General features: G+C 36.7%; 1 protein-coding gene across 9 annotated transcripts in view; it reads left to right on the plus strand.

Moving 5' to 3' along the window:
• LOC109823829 overlaps positions 1-9021 on the plus strand; it is a 31684-nt gene extending 22663 nt beyond the window's left edge. For 2 of the 9 annotated variants that reach the window (XM_020390220.1, XM_020390222.1), the window contains exons 7-14: positions 1493-1603; positions 1970-2032; positions 3034-3257; positions 7338-7509; positions 7718-7806; positions 7927-8482; positions 8571-8748; positions 8851-9021. In XM_020390220.1, the coding sequence (XP_020245809.1) occupies positions 1493-1603; positions 1970-2032; positions 3034-3257; positions 7338-7496 (557 nt within the window). In that variant the 3' untranslated portion in view covers positions 7497-7509; positions 7718-7806; positions 7927-8482; positions 8571-8748; positions 8851-9021. Of the gene's footprint in view, positions 1-1492; positions 1604-1969; positions 2033-3033; positions 3258-7324; positions 7510-7700; positions 7807-7926; positions 8483-8570; positions 8749-8850 lie in introns of those variants that run through there. The other 7 variants (XM_020390221.1, XM_020390226.1, XM_020390223.1 and 4 more) reach the window with 7 other exon arrangements.

The following is a 15368-nucleotide window of genomic DNA, read 5'->3' on the forward strand; positions in this document are numbered from 1 at the left end:
TTTGTTAGCTTTGTTTTTTGTAATTTTCATATTTGTCATGTGTTTCTTTGAAACTTTGAATTTTTAGGGGGTTATTTATAATTTTTGAATTTTAAGGGGGTGTTTGTCCTTTTTAGATTTTTAAGAGGTTGTTTGTATGTTATGATTTTTTTAGGGTCATTTATAATTTTAGAATGTTAAAGAGTCTTTTTTAATCTTTATATTTTCGAGGTTCATAATTTTAGAAAATCCTCATTAATGTTTGGAACTAAATCTCTAATATCTTAAAAATTCTCATTAAACCCCCAATAACTTTTTGGTAGACCTCAAAATTAACATCATTAGTTCATGTTTTTAGTGTTGTTCGTAAATTTATGGGTTAATTTGCAAATAAGAATGATTTGAGGGTATATACTGTCCTTGAGGGTTACTTGTAGTCGATGTAAAATTTTGGGATAACACAATTATGGAAGTTAAGTGCAAAAAATATAATTTTTTTTGGTGTTTTCTGAAATCATCAAACTTACTGAGGATCTAGTGAGAGTCGCAAATATTTTGGGAGTTTGTGCTCAATTCAAAGTTACGGGAGGATTTATTGAAATTTACTTAATAACTAAGGAGACGTGAATTTTTTTTAGATTTTTTAATTTGGATAGTTACAATTTTTTTAGAATTAATAAATATTTATTATTAGATTTTCTACTTTTTATAGATAGAATTTTCTAATTATGGATATGAATAATTTTAAATTAAATGAAAATTCTTAGGAAGATAGAATTTGTTGGACACGGGTCATCTTCTAATAGGATAGAGAATTAGTTCACCGTTTGATCTCTTTTCATATAAATTTTTGGTTAAAGATTTTACCTTTAAAATATTTGAATATGTATTATTAATTATGATAAGATTAGAATGTAATATTTAAAAGGGTGAAAGGTTGTATTGACCATGGAATGTTTTTCCCAGACTCGCTCTTTTATGAGTATGATGATGATATGAGATGATATGATCTTCCTGATATATCTTACTGATATAATTGTAGTTGATAACTCTGCAGATGTTTAATGTGTGTATATTAGTTTCCCCCAAAAATAGTTTTTGACTGTTCTGGGAGATATGTCTAGAACTCTGAGGTCCTATCCGACTTAGTAGAATAAGATCAGATATAGAAACACTTCATCTGCTGATTGTGCAGTGTATCATTTTACATTTGAACATCTAGTCTACTAAACTATCAACTGTTTGGCTTGGTTATATTATTATGGGAACCACAAGGCATTCTTAATTTAATCAATGAACTGCTTCACAAGCTTCCTTCTCATGATGGGACTTTTCTATCAAAAACTGGCAACAAAGGAAGAAAGTAAATATGCTGCATTATAAATGCAGCTGAACATTGATAGACACATTAGTATATATGATGCGTGTTCATTCATGAATCTTGTGCTTCTGCAGTGTATTAATAATTCCAGTCAAAACTTATTGATTATGACTTTAAACTTGTCAAACCAAGGGAGGGAGAAACAAAAATCTGAGTCTGCGGGTGGTGATAGTACTGCTGCTTCAGAGTTTAAATTCAAGTATCAAAATGGCATGCTTCATTCAGTTACAGGGAAGGCTCAAAGTATGTTCTCTCTCTTTGTATTTTTCCTCTCTGAGTACTTGTGTTCATTCATATGTTGCCCTTTTGTATAACCAAGCATCCACATAATGTAAATGTATAATGCAATTCATTTATTTGTAAACTTCGAGACAATATGCACATGCATCTCTTTAGTGCAAAGCCTTGTATCTATGTATCAATATGTATTCTTTGTTATGCCTCCTAAAAAATGAATTTTATGACTACAAGAAGTTTTTATAACATTCAAGATGCTTCTGTTTGCAATTATTATGTATCCTCTGAAATGTAGATCATCACAGGTTGCCTCTTCATAGTACTATTGATTAAAATATTCACATTGATTGTCTGTTGATTCTTGAATGGCAGCTTCTGCTGATCATGGGAGGACAATACCAGATGCCTCAACAAATGGAGGTATAAATTATTCAGGTGTGTCTTTTCTCCAAATTGATGGTCATACATTTGTTTCATTCACCTATGTGGTTCAATCAAACTTTCAATTTCTGGAGCACATGGAACCTGGCAAGCAAATTTGAATTTGGGGGGTTCTGTGTTGTTTGTTGTTCTGCTTTCTTTTTTCTTCTTTCTTCTTTCTTCTTTCGTCTTTTGTAATCTTCTTTGAGTATAAAGGGTGCACATAAGTCCAACCACTTCATCAAAGAGAGAATAAATGGAACATAGAGAAGATGAGCATCACTTGCCTCTGTCACATGTTGTGATAGGAGGATTTAGTTCCTCTCCTCCAATTATTTCCTCACTTCTTGTGCACATGTTTTAAACTCTGGCCACCTCTTTCGTGTTCCCATGGTCTCTACTACACACTACACTTCGTAGGCAAATTTGGATTTTTACATAAAGCATGTTAATAGGAGCTATTTATTCACTATTTCTTGGCTTCTTCTGTGGTCTGTTTGCTATCCATGCAGTGCTAAAAGTCAAGGATATAACTGGGTAAAATATCATCAAGAGGATGAAAAAACTTTTTATCAATAGGCTAATTGTGGATTCATTCCTTGAAGTCCAATCAAGTCCAATGTGCCTTTGTTTTTAAATTTTGCTTCAAGCAAAATCTGTTTGATATTACATGTGCTTCTCTTTATGTTTTTATACAATAGGTCATGAAGTTCTTATTCATACACGGCTACACTAGAGTCTGTCATGTATGTTTTAACAACCCCTTGTTTGAAATGCCGCACATGGTTTTGGCCCCAACTTGGACCTTGTATGTAATTAGTTAACTAGGATGAAAGCCAGTATAGTTTTCAATAAGCACAGTTATAAACCATAACTTAGCCCTAACGTGGTTTTGGCATGATATTTCAATGTTACTTTACACTTGCTGCAGCTTGTTTTAATCAGAAAGATCCATTCTGCTGTTCTAGATTACTGTGTCATCTTTAAGCTAATACATCCCTGCTTTCTTTAATTAGCATCTATACCAGGTCCGCTTGCAATGAAAGTTTACCACCCACAAGGAAGTTATCGCCTAAGGAAAACACTTGGCTATCTGTACCAGCAGAGAGCTGCAAAAGAGCATAGCCATGATTCCGTAGGTGTACAACTCAAGCAGGACAAGGCCATGTTATCTTCACGAGTCCCATATGCTAATATATCATCGCATGAGGTACAAAAAGAGGATGTTCCTCAAACAAAGGTCTGTATTTCCTTCTCTAATTAGGATTCTGACTGCAGGTTCTGGTCTGTTTCTTTCTTGTGTACTTTTTCTTAAGATGCATCTTTATCTTGCATGATATCAGTTGGTGGATGTCCTTTCCCCGCCCTTTACTCTTATCTGATCATTGTATGTGGACTGTATAGTACTAGAGTCGCTAGCATACAGATACTTACGTTAGAACCTCTGATCAGCCTCAAAATTGAGATTCATAGTTTAGCATGGAAATGGGTCTTGGAGTTCCCCAACAAGCAGCAGCTTCATTCTACGGTATATTGTTATCAGAAATACCAGGAGAAAGTTTACTATTAGTCTATTACCTTTCCGTATTCTTTGGATCCCCTACAAGTTTCATTTTACCTGTGTAATATGTATTATCATTTATGATTTTTTTATAGATCCATTTGCTTGCCACTGAGGCCACTGGAAATTCATGGGTTTACATTGTAGCAAATAATTGGTTCCTTCCTCTTTATTCAAACCTTCATTAGGAGATCTGCTTCTCATAATACACGACAAGTCAAAACATCCACATAGAAGTGCACCTGGAAAAAAATATCTGCCCCTTCGAAATTAATTTTATTTAAGAAAACCAACAAACATTGTCCGGTCTTTTTAACTTTGGCATAATACCACAAGTATCTAATCCTGGCAATGGCATTGCCTACAAGTAAAATGCACGTATTAGTCAATAATAATAAAAGAATAAGACCTATTACTTAAAGCTAAGAAAGATTAGAGCATATTTTCAATCACTTGAAATAGTATAGCATAACAAATGGGACAATTCAAATGCCTTTTTAAATTCTTCTCTGGAATGGAGGTGTCCTACTGTTAGGCAATTTTAGAGCTTAGTTGCTTGATACAAATGAGTGTCAAACATGCTCGATATTGAGATAAATATTATCATATTCTTTGCCAACAATGAAGAAATACTCATCTTTTATTTAGGGGGAAAAGATTCATGTCTGGCACGGTCATAAGTTGCTTTTAGTTTGCTACAAATTTCCCCCTTGAAACAATTAATCATGATTCTTTGTTTTGGTCTCCAAATTTGGGCCTAGCAGGAGTAATTTTTTGTAATATAGATGACCTAGAAAGGCACAAAGTCTTTTTTTCTCTCTTTATCACAAAGAAATTTTAATATATTTTCTAAATGTGTAGTACAGTATGTTCCATGTGATAACTGTCACTTCGTGTTTATTTTTATAATTTCTTCTTTATTTGAAGCGTGAAACTCATTGTTTCATAAAAATACATATATATGGGGTAGGCATGTATATTCTTTCCCCTGCGAGAAACCTGTGTTCTCCTGACATAGTCGATCCAACTGTAATAGCAATGTTAGAACCTGTGGAAACTAAGGGAGCTGCATTCACCAGATTTATTAGCCCTGATACATACATTAACCCACAGCATGATTGTGTTATCATCTTCTCCTTCCCCTACCAAAATGGGTTGGTTGGAAAGCACAATGAACTGAAGTACTTCACAGATCTTGTTTATTATCCGTCTATTCGGTCATATTTGATTCGGTAGTTAACATAACAATAAATGAATAATTTTTAGTATTCTGTTTTTAAAGAAAAGACTTAACCAATGTATATTCGATTTGTTTGTTTAGTAAATATTCGTTTATGTTTTTCTACTTTTATATTACTAAATTATATTATCTTTTATGTGTGCATAATATTGTAAATAAATACTATATTAATAATTTATAAACATATACTATAACAATTTTTATAGTCAAATATCATAATAACATTTAGGTAAAGCTTTAAAGAAAATAAATAAGAAAATACTTCACATATGGGATCCGAACTCAAGACCTCATCTTTAAGTAACTTATGAGTTACCAAGTGTATTTCTCAGATATTTGTGAACCATTAATGAATATTCGGCTAATTAACAAATTGAATTTAACCATATTTCTATTCGACAAACTCGAATTTGAGTTCGTCAAAATGACCGAATTCGAATCTGAATACCATAGTATTCGATTCGACTCAGTTTGTTTCCAACCCTGTGGACAAGAAAGGGTCTAACATTAATCCTAGGATGCCAATTGGTAAATAGAATATACTTACCTTCTTAGTCATTCTGTTTAAACTTGCCCACAAGGGAGTAGTAGTCCTGTCCTAGGCTGAGGAGGGTATGAAGGAAGGGGAAAAATCGTAGTTCTGCAACACTTGCTATAAGTAATTGCATTCAACTCTAAGATAGACAAGTTAGAGTTCAACAAAAGAAATTTTCGTATAGTTTGAATTCAGTTGATGAACCCCACATGAAGGTTGAATAGTTGATAGTATAATTCTATGTGAATTCAGTTGATGAACCCCACATGAAGGTTGAATAGTTGATAGTATAATTCTATGTGAATTCAGTTGATGAACCCCACATGAAGGTTGAATAGTTGATAGTATAATTCTATGTACTTTGTACCATATAAATTGACATATGCAACATCGCCATCAGCATGTATATTTTTGTCTAAAAACATGATACTAAGCCTTGGACCAAGACTTATGAGCAACTTTAGCTGTCAGAACGTCCGCTAGCTGCAGGCAACGTGCCAAACGTGAGTATATTGTAAACCATATATCCGTACCAAATACAAATTCTTGGTTATGTACTGTTTTCTTACATAGATAAAAGGTGCCCCCTTAGCAATTGACATCAACGGACAGATGTAGGGAGAATCTCTATACTGATATTTCTAATTCTATGAGGAGAGAAAGCATCTATTGCAGATTATGCTTATTGTTTTCTCTGTATATGTTTAATTTTAATTGATTTCTTACTTGTGATTCCTACTTGCATGAATGTAATTTTTCAAAACAATTATTAACTACTAGTATCTTGGGAGTAGCAAGCCCTCTGTTGTTTATAGTTTCCTCGGGGACAAAAGGTAGCATTGACTCAATAGGACTGGTGTCAAGTTTATGTTAGGACATAATATAATTTTTTTTTTAATTCTTTGGAGTTCTTATCGAGCAAGAGTTGGGTCTTCATAGCAACCTTTTGATGGGAAAGTGTTGCCGAGATAGTAGACAATTATTATTGGTAGAAGACGAAAGGAGGAGAAAAAAGATTAAACAAAGAATACTGACAGCATGAGTTGCAGTGAGCAAAAGAAGAAAGGGAGGAAAAAGAAAACAGCGAATTAGAAGAATACAGACAGCACTAATGTGAGAATTGCAATCTGGTTCCTTTGTTAATGTAATTGGGAAAGGAGACATGTGGCAAAAGGATCTGAGCACCTCCAGTCTGATATACATCAAGATTTTAATGTTGGTTGTCTCCATGATGATTCCTCTCTTAATTGTTCAGGTTTCTGCTTAAGGAAACAATCGGACATGAACAGCCTTCTCATGATTCTTGCGGGGCTGGTTGGCAAATAGGAAACCTATGTTATTGCTTTTGCATTATAAGCTTATGCAACCAAAGAGCATTAGTCTATTCTGTAGTGGGATCCATAGAATGTGAATTCATAGTAATGGATCATACAACTATCGGACAAATTGACCACTTCATATCAGAATCGTTATAAGATGGACCTCATCTCTGCTTTCAGTGTGCGTAAATGGATGGATTACATTCTACAATGTCGAAATTCGTTTATGTTTACTTTTTTTAAATCGATTCTCATAAACCTACAGCCACGTGAGAATACGCAGTTTATTTGTGAAACTTTCTAATTACCTGTCACTATGTTTTATGCAGTCTCTTCTATATAGAGTATCTGTCTCTTTCTATCAGGAAACTGAATGCTGTTGTATTTCTTGAATAGTATCAAACTCTTTTTAAATATTTCCACACAGTTTTGAACATTCTTTGGAGACCTCAAGAGGATTACCATCGAATTTCCACATTTCAGACTATTCATTTAATCAACACCCTTTACCGCTTGCACTTTTTGTAGTCGTTCTGAATAATTATGAAGAGAGTTATTTTTCAGCATATTTATATTCAGAATTATCAGGTGAATTTTTTCTTAAGCTTTTGTACGATCTTGTTCTTCTTTTAATCAGTGATCATTTTTCCAGAAATATTTTACAGTCAGGTAATAGCATCCATGGCTATATTTTGCCCTTGTGTCACACAAGAAATGCTTGGCCGTCATTCAAGTTTTTATTCAAGCACCTCGAAGAATTGTTGGGATTAGATCCAAGATCGAGCAGGTCTGAATTGGTAATGGAGCCTTCACAATCTCATTAGTAATTGCACTTAGGTGAGTACTAGATTGTCAATGCGAATCATACTTTTAGTTCTTCTTGCCCTTATAATTTAACATTAATCTAGTAATATCTTTTTTTTTTCATATTTTGATTATTAAATCCTATGAAGAGGACGAACAATATGGTTTATGTTGGATGATTGGTATTTAATACTTGGTAGTCTTTGTATACACATGTAATATAGCTCTTGGCACCGTGCAGCGGCCAGTTGTAAGCATTATGTCTGGCTAGCTGTCGATACGTGTTCTGGCAAAGCAAATCACCAAATATTTTAGAGAAGAGTCGAAATGGTAAGTCTTTGTCCAGAGGTGTGATTGTTTTGAAATCGCTTTATGCTGCTTCCTTGCATAGTGTACGCTACATCATCTCATGATAAGTGGAATTGCCAACTTTTGCTTCTTTTTAAACAGAAATATGTCGAAGGTCGTTTCAAGAGCTGGAATCGCCTAACTAGCAGCTGCTGGAGCCGCACGTTTCAGATGGGTAAAGAGGTTTATGATGGTGGAATCCCCAATTTCAATCACTCTCAACCTCGACGGATATGAAATTTTGTGATGAAGAGACTTGATGACCGATCAAAATTTCAAAATATTTTTTTATTTATTATGATGATTTAAATATCGGCCTGATCCTCGATACGACTGGACTTTGATATTTTGAACGCTACGCACGGATTGCATGTTATCCAGTTTCATCTTCGTCATGCTTCCTCATCGGAGAGAATTTAGTTGAGAAACAGAACCCACCAATTTTGTCGGGTCCTTGTCATCGGGGGTTACTCTAGTAGCTTTTAGAAGGGTTTGTGATCTCGTCTTGTTCTTCTCTTTTATACCGACCACTGAATTCCTATCGCGTAGTGATAGCTGACGGTTACGCAAGAAAGAGAGAAATTTCTTATGCTGTCTGTGCGCAAAAAGCATTGAAGAACTCATGAGCCCCCGCTTTTTATTGGGTCCCGTCTAAAAGGTGAGGGCTACACGGCTCGTGCATGCATAGTTATCATTACTTTTTATCTTGGAATGTTCTGCCAAAAACACTGAACGAAATAGTACAGTTTGAAGTGGGCCGAGTCGGGCTGACGGCGGTTCTCAGTTTCTCTTCAGCCGTTGAATCCAGATTCATGCACGTAACAAACATGCAAAGGAGCGGAGGGCGGGGGGGGATTGCAGAGGTCTCAAGTGGAAAAGCCTTTGTAGGGAACAGATTTGAGGCCCAATTCAATATGAGAACAGGTTTATTCTATTCTCTCTAAACGCTAATTATGAGCGTCTTCTTTTTTTTTTCGTCATATTTCGGGGTGGCACATCACTACCATCCATTTCTATCATTTTCAGATTGTATGATGCGCCTGTGCTATTAAGCTGTGCGAGCGGTGGACCACCGAAAGATTTTCGTATGGCGGTCAACGGTCCCCCGTTGTCAAATGTTTCAAATTTTTGGATAAGGAAGAGCTCAATCATTGATAAAAAAATTATTAGGTTAATGACAGTGAAGTATTACCAGCCCGTTATCAACGGTCCCGTTATCATTTTCGTATGGCGGTCAACGGTCTCCGTTATCATTCATAATTTAGTCCCGTTATCAAATGTTTGGTTAATGACAGTGAAGTATTACCAGCCCCGCCCCCACAACACCACACCCCAAACCCCAACCCCAAAAAAATTTTTTTTTTTTTTTGGTTGGTGGTTTTGTCAATTAGGAAACGGTTTGAAATTTGAGACAATACGCGTGCTTTTGATGCGTTTTGGATCATAGTAAAAACATCAAATATTTAAAAGTTTAACTTTATGAGAAAATGCGGTTCTTTAAGTAAAACAAAATTAGTCTTAGCAATTAATAGGTATCATGATGTAGAACACACAGCAGACGCGTTTATGTCAAAGTGGGACAGTCGCAAACCCAAATGCGGGCCTGGTCGAAGAAAATAACTAGTTTCGAAGAAACGGTCGTAACTTTCAAACCGTACGTCGGAATGAGACGAATTATATATGAAAATCGACTATCTCGACGAGACGGAGCCATCCAAACCTACCCTTCCGGGTTTGGTTTGTGTTCTCTGTTTCGTCAAATTTCTTACGGTTTGAAAGATATTTGTATTTTTGTTCGTTTTACTATTTTTAGTAATATTTTATGAGTCTGTTTTGTTTAGGAAACAAATCCGATTTTGATCTCAGATTTGACCGGTGGACTTTCCTAGTAATAAGGAGTCTTTTTAGAAGTTTTAATATTTTAAGAATTCTTTTATTATTTTTGGAAGAGTTTGAGTCATTGTAGGAGTCTTTTTTTTTTTTTTAAGTAGAGTCTTGTAAGCCCTAGAGGCATAACTTTTGATTAATAAAATTTCGTTTTTCCTTAACATTTCTTCGTGGATTCGAAGCTCTTCGTGGATTCTAAGATTTTCCTTGGTGGATTCCGAGGCTACTACTTCCACGCTACGTCATATCATAACGAGACAAATTCTTTTATTTACATAAGAATGGCAACTTCAATACGGCCATATTATTAACAAAACTACAAATTTCTTTTTTTTTTTTCCGGTTTGCTGTGAAGCAGTTCCTCCAAATTGTTGCTTGTACGTGTTTGTACTTTGTATCAACCAAAACCTCTTCATTAAACAATCCCACCACTGCACGTGCAGTGCACGTATGGGAGATTCTTGTGCTAAAAAAAAATAATAATAAAAATCTCGGTCCGATACACGTCTACAGAGTACAACAAGTCACCAGTTGAGGGTCTGAGTATCCATAGATTTAAGAGCCCTTTTGTTTTCATTTTAAAAAAGTAACAATAATTATTTCACCTCGAAAAAAATAAATAAATAACAAATGCAAATTGCTATTCGGAAAAACTGCCAAAGCTTACAGTTTCTGACAATGGCCAGGATGTTTTCCCTTTTTCTATCACAAAATCTCAGCCGTCCATCTCATTCAGTCGGCTCTCAAATCCTTAACCCATATACTTTCGTGCCTTTTATTATAAGATAACAGGTTATTGGGTTATAATAAAAGCTACTGTAATATAATAGGAAACCAACCCCGTCCCCCAACAATTATCAGAAAACCCTCCTTTAACTTTGGGGGTTATCAGAAAACCCCCTTTAGCTTTAAGGTTCTATCACGAACACACACACCCTCCAATGGATTTTTGATGGGAGAGTTTTTTTTAGCAAGAAATCAGATTCATGTGCTAAACTAAGTTTCTATTTTTATTTTTTTATCACGTGGGCGTGAAAATGCCTACTTGGGGGTATTTTAGTCTACAAAAAAAATTAAGATGATACAACCTTAAAAATAAAAGGGGTTTTCTAATAACCCCTAAGCTTAAAGGGGGTTTTCTAATAACCCCTAAACTTAAGGGGGTTTTCTGATATTTTGAAAGTTAACGGAAGTTTTCTGATGATCATCCAAAGTTATAAAAGGGGTTTTTTTTTCGGACATTAAACCATAATATATAAAGTATATACTTCGGTAAGCACGATTTAACGGGCTAGGACAAAACAGTAATTTCCATTTCATTTGTGGGCCCTGATTATTTGTGGGCCCCGATTAGCCAGTTGGTGGCCGAACCCTTATTCTGCACACTTGAACAGTAAAAGTCACAATGAACATTCGCTCTCCCTCATACTTGACCGTCAAATGAGACAAAAACAACATCTAATGAGAATTTGAAGTCAACAAAAACACAGATTGGTATTAAATTGTCATCGTATTTGGGATCAATTACAATCTTTCAGTTTAGAATTATTTTAGCATATAATCCATCAAAAATAAGTTAGGTTTTTTTTTTTAAAGAGTGATGATGTTAATAGAGCCCACTATCCACTTCATTGTAGTTTGTAAGTAGTGAAAATGAGTGTATTCCAGGCTTCTAGCTAGCATTTATTCTTAAATGTGTATTCTAGTCCGTTGGCTGAAACTGAATCGTATTTGACAAATATTTTCGAAATAAGTCGTTTTTTTACAAACAAGTTTCTAAAGATTTCTAAAACCAATATTTCTCTCACCCGTGTGATTACACTATATTAAATATAGAACCTAAATTAGTCCGGGGTAAAATAAAAAAAAATATCCCGGGTTTGCGGACGCGATTACACCCAAACCCGATAGCAACGCAAAAAAAAAACCCAATCTCCGTCGCCCCCCGCCCCAAAAAATGCTGACCCGTCACCTCGAGGGCGAAAACCGTCATTTCGCCCAAAAAGCGCGGCATGCATTTCGGTGAAAAGCCTGCCCCGGATGACGTCACCAGGGGCAGAACCGTCATTCCCGGCGTCAAAATAATCCGGTCAATCAAAAGAGAGAGAGGCGGACATCGCTGTGAAATCACAAGCGCTACGGCGCGGGTGCAACCCCTGCCACGCTTTAAATCGTGCCGCGGTCTTTTCTCGTCGTAACAACGGCGGTGACGGGACCGCGGGGGTGAGGCTATCGCGCGGTAACCGCCGGCTGCGGAGGGCCTCTGATGGTTGATTGATCGGACGGCGCGTGAATCGCCCTGTCGAGCGAAATCGATGATGAATGATGATGATGATGATGATGAATGTGACGACGGGTCCGGTCACCCCTCGGGGCTTCGGTGACCGCGTGTTGGGCGCCGCATCCATGCATGGACTGATGGGTATTTAAGGGAGGCCACGCCCGTGCGTCGCCATTTGCCAAATGGGCTCTCCATCCCTCTCCTCCCAATAATAATAATTAAAAACAAAAAACAAAATCAATAATAATAAGAAAAACATGCAACATGCTCTAACACAGATTTTATGGTAAATTATAATGGAAGAAATTTTCGATTTAAACACATTTTAACTTTTTTTTAACCGACCCACTCTTATTTAATTTATAATAACCGACTCATTTGGTGGTCACGTCAGCATCGTGGCCACGAAGAGGGATGATTTTTTTTAAACTCGTTGCTAAATGGTCGGGATTGTCAACCCCGAATATTTTGCACGACATGTCTAATAAACAGGCTAAATTAGTCGGGGTTGTCAATACCGACTAATTTAGCACATTGTCTAATTGGTCGGAATTAGGAACCCCGACCAATTCGAAAGCCTTTTTTTCGAAATGGTCGGGGTTCCTAACCCCGACCATTTAGCAGAGACTTTTGAAGCAAAAGAGATGAGAGGATAAGGCAAAATGATCGGGGTTGGGAACCCCGATCAAATCGTGTAGGTGCACAAAATGGTCAGGGTTCCCAACCCCGACTATTTTGTAGAGCTCGGATGAGATCCTAAAGAGTGCTTTCACCTTCGATGAGAGCTCGAATGAGATCCTTGTCTGGTTGTGTGTGAAGTTGGGAGTGCATGACATCCCCGTCGACTCGAACCGGCTGTGAACATTCGGCTTGAGCCTGCTGTGAGCCGCCAGCTTCATCATGTGCACGGCTTGAGCCTGCCCCCGTGTGTCCTCAGAACCGTCAACGCCCGTACTCAATTGGTCGCTCCTCACGTCCATCACGTCTTGCATTACGCGTCCTCTGAAGAGTGGGCTGAATCTTTTTTATCATGCGAAGGAACGTGTTCCTCGGATCTGGCTCGGTAGTCATTCGCAATGCATCATGCGTCATAGTAGAAAGCTCTTCGAGCTCTTGTACCGATAAGATAAAAACTAAAAGAAAATATTATGAAGTGGATGATAATAAAATAAAACTCACAAAATAACTGTATATTTTGCTTACGCACTTACCAACTCTCTCTCAACTGGGCCTCTTCGTATGTACTCCTTAGGGGCTTTGTTCTCCTGAAATATCCACCGACGAGTAATCCCCCAATACCATTGCAAATACACACCTAAGTCAGGTGCGTCATCCCTCTCCATCACCACTTGCTCCTCCCTCAACTCCCACATCTCGATGTAAGCATGGCGAATATATCCCCAATTTGCATGATGTGCACCTTTTCTGGGATATCACTCTATTCTCTCCACAGGGACCGAAATATGTTGTTGTAGCCCAAATTGTCAGAGCACACGGTCAAGCACGTGCATCTTAACAATCTCAAAATATATGATTGGGATGCGAGCACGCCATACATCCTCACATTCCCTGCAAATATCTGGTAGTGATTCTAAAACTAGCTCATATGGCATGCACTTGACCTATAAAAATTTAAGTAAAGCAGATATCAGTAATAAATGATGTAATGATTGAATATATTTAGATATTATGATTTAATATATGTTCATCATCCATTTGATCAAGCTCGTTCCAGTAGAAGTTTTCATGTCCCTTTTGTGAGGTATGGCAAGTTCTGGACACATTCCATCTATTTTATATACAATGAGTTAGTATAGATTGAAATAAATGTATAAAATTACATGTTGGACACATTCCATCTATTTTATATACAATGAGTTAGTATAGATTGAAATAAATGTATAAAATTACATGTAATTATATATATTACAAAATAACTCACAATGAGTTAGTATAGATTGAAATAAATGTATAAAATTACATGTAATTATATATATTACAAAATAACTCAGTCTAACGAAATATAGACATCGAGAGCACGAGTCTCCCTCAAATCTGGGCAACCCAAATGCAATCTCTCCCAGGACCATATCTGTAGCAGAGTGAGACAACCCTTAAATTTTTTGTTTTGAACAAGTGCCACTTTGGTCATCTCCCTATATAGATATGCTAACATGGCACTCCCTCATGATAATTCTCCACAATCCTCAAGATCCTCCAGGAGTGGTAACTACCTCACATGCACCGAATCCTTCGTAGAATCTAGAAAAAGAATAGTACCGATCATATGAAGTATGTATGCACGGGCATACATTTTGATGATCTCCTCGGTCGCATCGATCGGTGCATTCATGTAATTATTTCTCAACCATTCAAGCTTGATCTTACCACCCTTCATGTGAGGTACTTGACCCGACAATTCTTCGCACTTCCCTACCCAATTAAAGTCGTCGCTACTCGTGATAGCATCTCCATACACTCTGAGTCCAAGTAAAACCCCAATATCCTGCAATGTAATTGTCGACTCTCCTTGGTACAGGTGGAATGTATTTGTCTCGGGCCTTATTGTTCAACCAGTGCCGTCAAGAGAGCCCAATCAAGTCTCACCCATTTAATTTATGAGCACTCAAAGAAGCCTGTTTGACGGACATAAATTTGGACCTGTGGGTCCATCAAGTCCCAGCTTGAATATGCATAAGTACGATCAACGATAGTAATGCTCGGGGCCTACATACATTAAACAGTGCAAATATTTAGTAACAATCAATAACTTAGAATAATTGATATGATTGAAAATATAATTTACAACTACTAATGTAATTTACCTCCCCATAGTCTATCTTCGCGGATCGATGTCAATCTTGGTCATAAAGGACCTCATACGTCAATGGACCCGCCTCCATACCTATACATATGATGATATAAATGTGTCAATGCTATGATGTATGCAAAAATAAAAGTAGAATAAAAGTATAGATTTTGTATATAATCATTAACTTATAAATGAAGTGGAATAAAACAGTTTGCCTCATAACTTGTGTGATTGCTTTTAATTTGCTTGAGTTTGACCAACTTTTTGATTACGTAATCACGAATAGTATCAACCAGTTGGTCTTTATTCTCGAATAAATCACCAACTCTGAAAGGGACCTCATCATCTTCTCTATGAGATGAACTTTCACCAATGCGCATATATATCTTGTACTGTGGAAGCACGAACCCACTCATCATTTTCAAATTTGTCGGGGGGTGGGGGGTGAGGGGTGGGGGAGGTCGTGGGGGGTTGGTTCTTTGTACTCAACATATTCATTATTAACATAAGCTTCATCGGGCCAATCTGGATTCTCTTCATCATATTCACTCACAAATTGCATGT

This window comes from Asparagus officinalis, chromosome 9 (genome assembly GCF_001876935.1).
Source record: "Asparagus officinalis chromosome 9, Aspof.V1, whole genome shotgun sequence".
NCBI classification, from domain to species: domain Eukaryota; kingdom Viridiplantae; phylum Streptophyta; class Magnoliopsida; order Asparagales; family Asparagaceae; genus Asparagus; species Asparagus officinalis.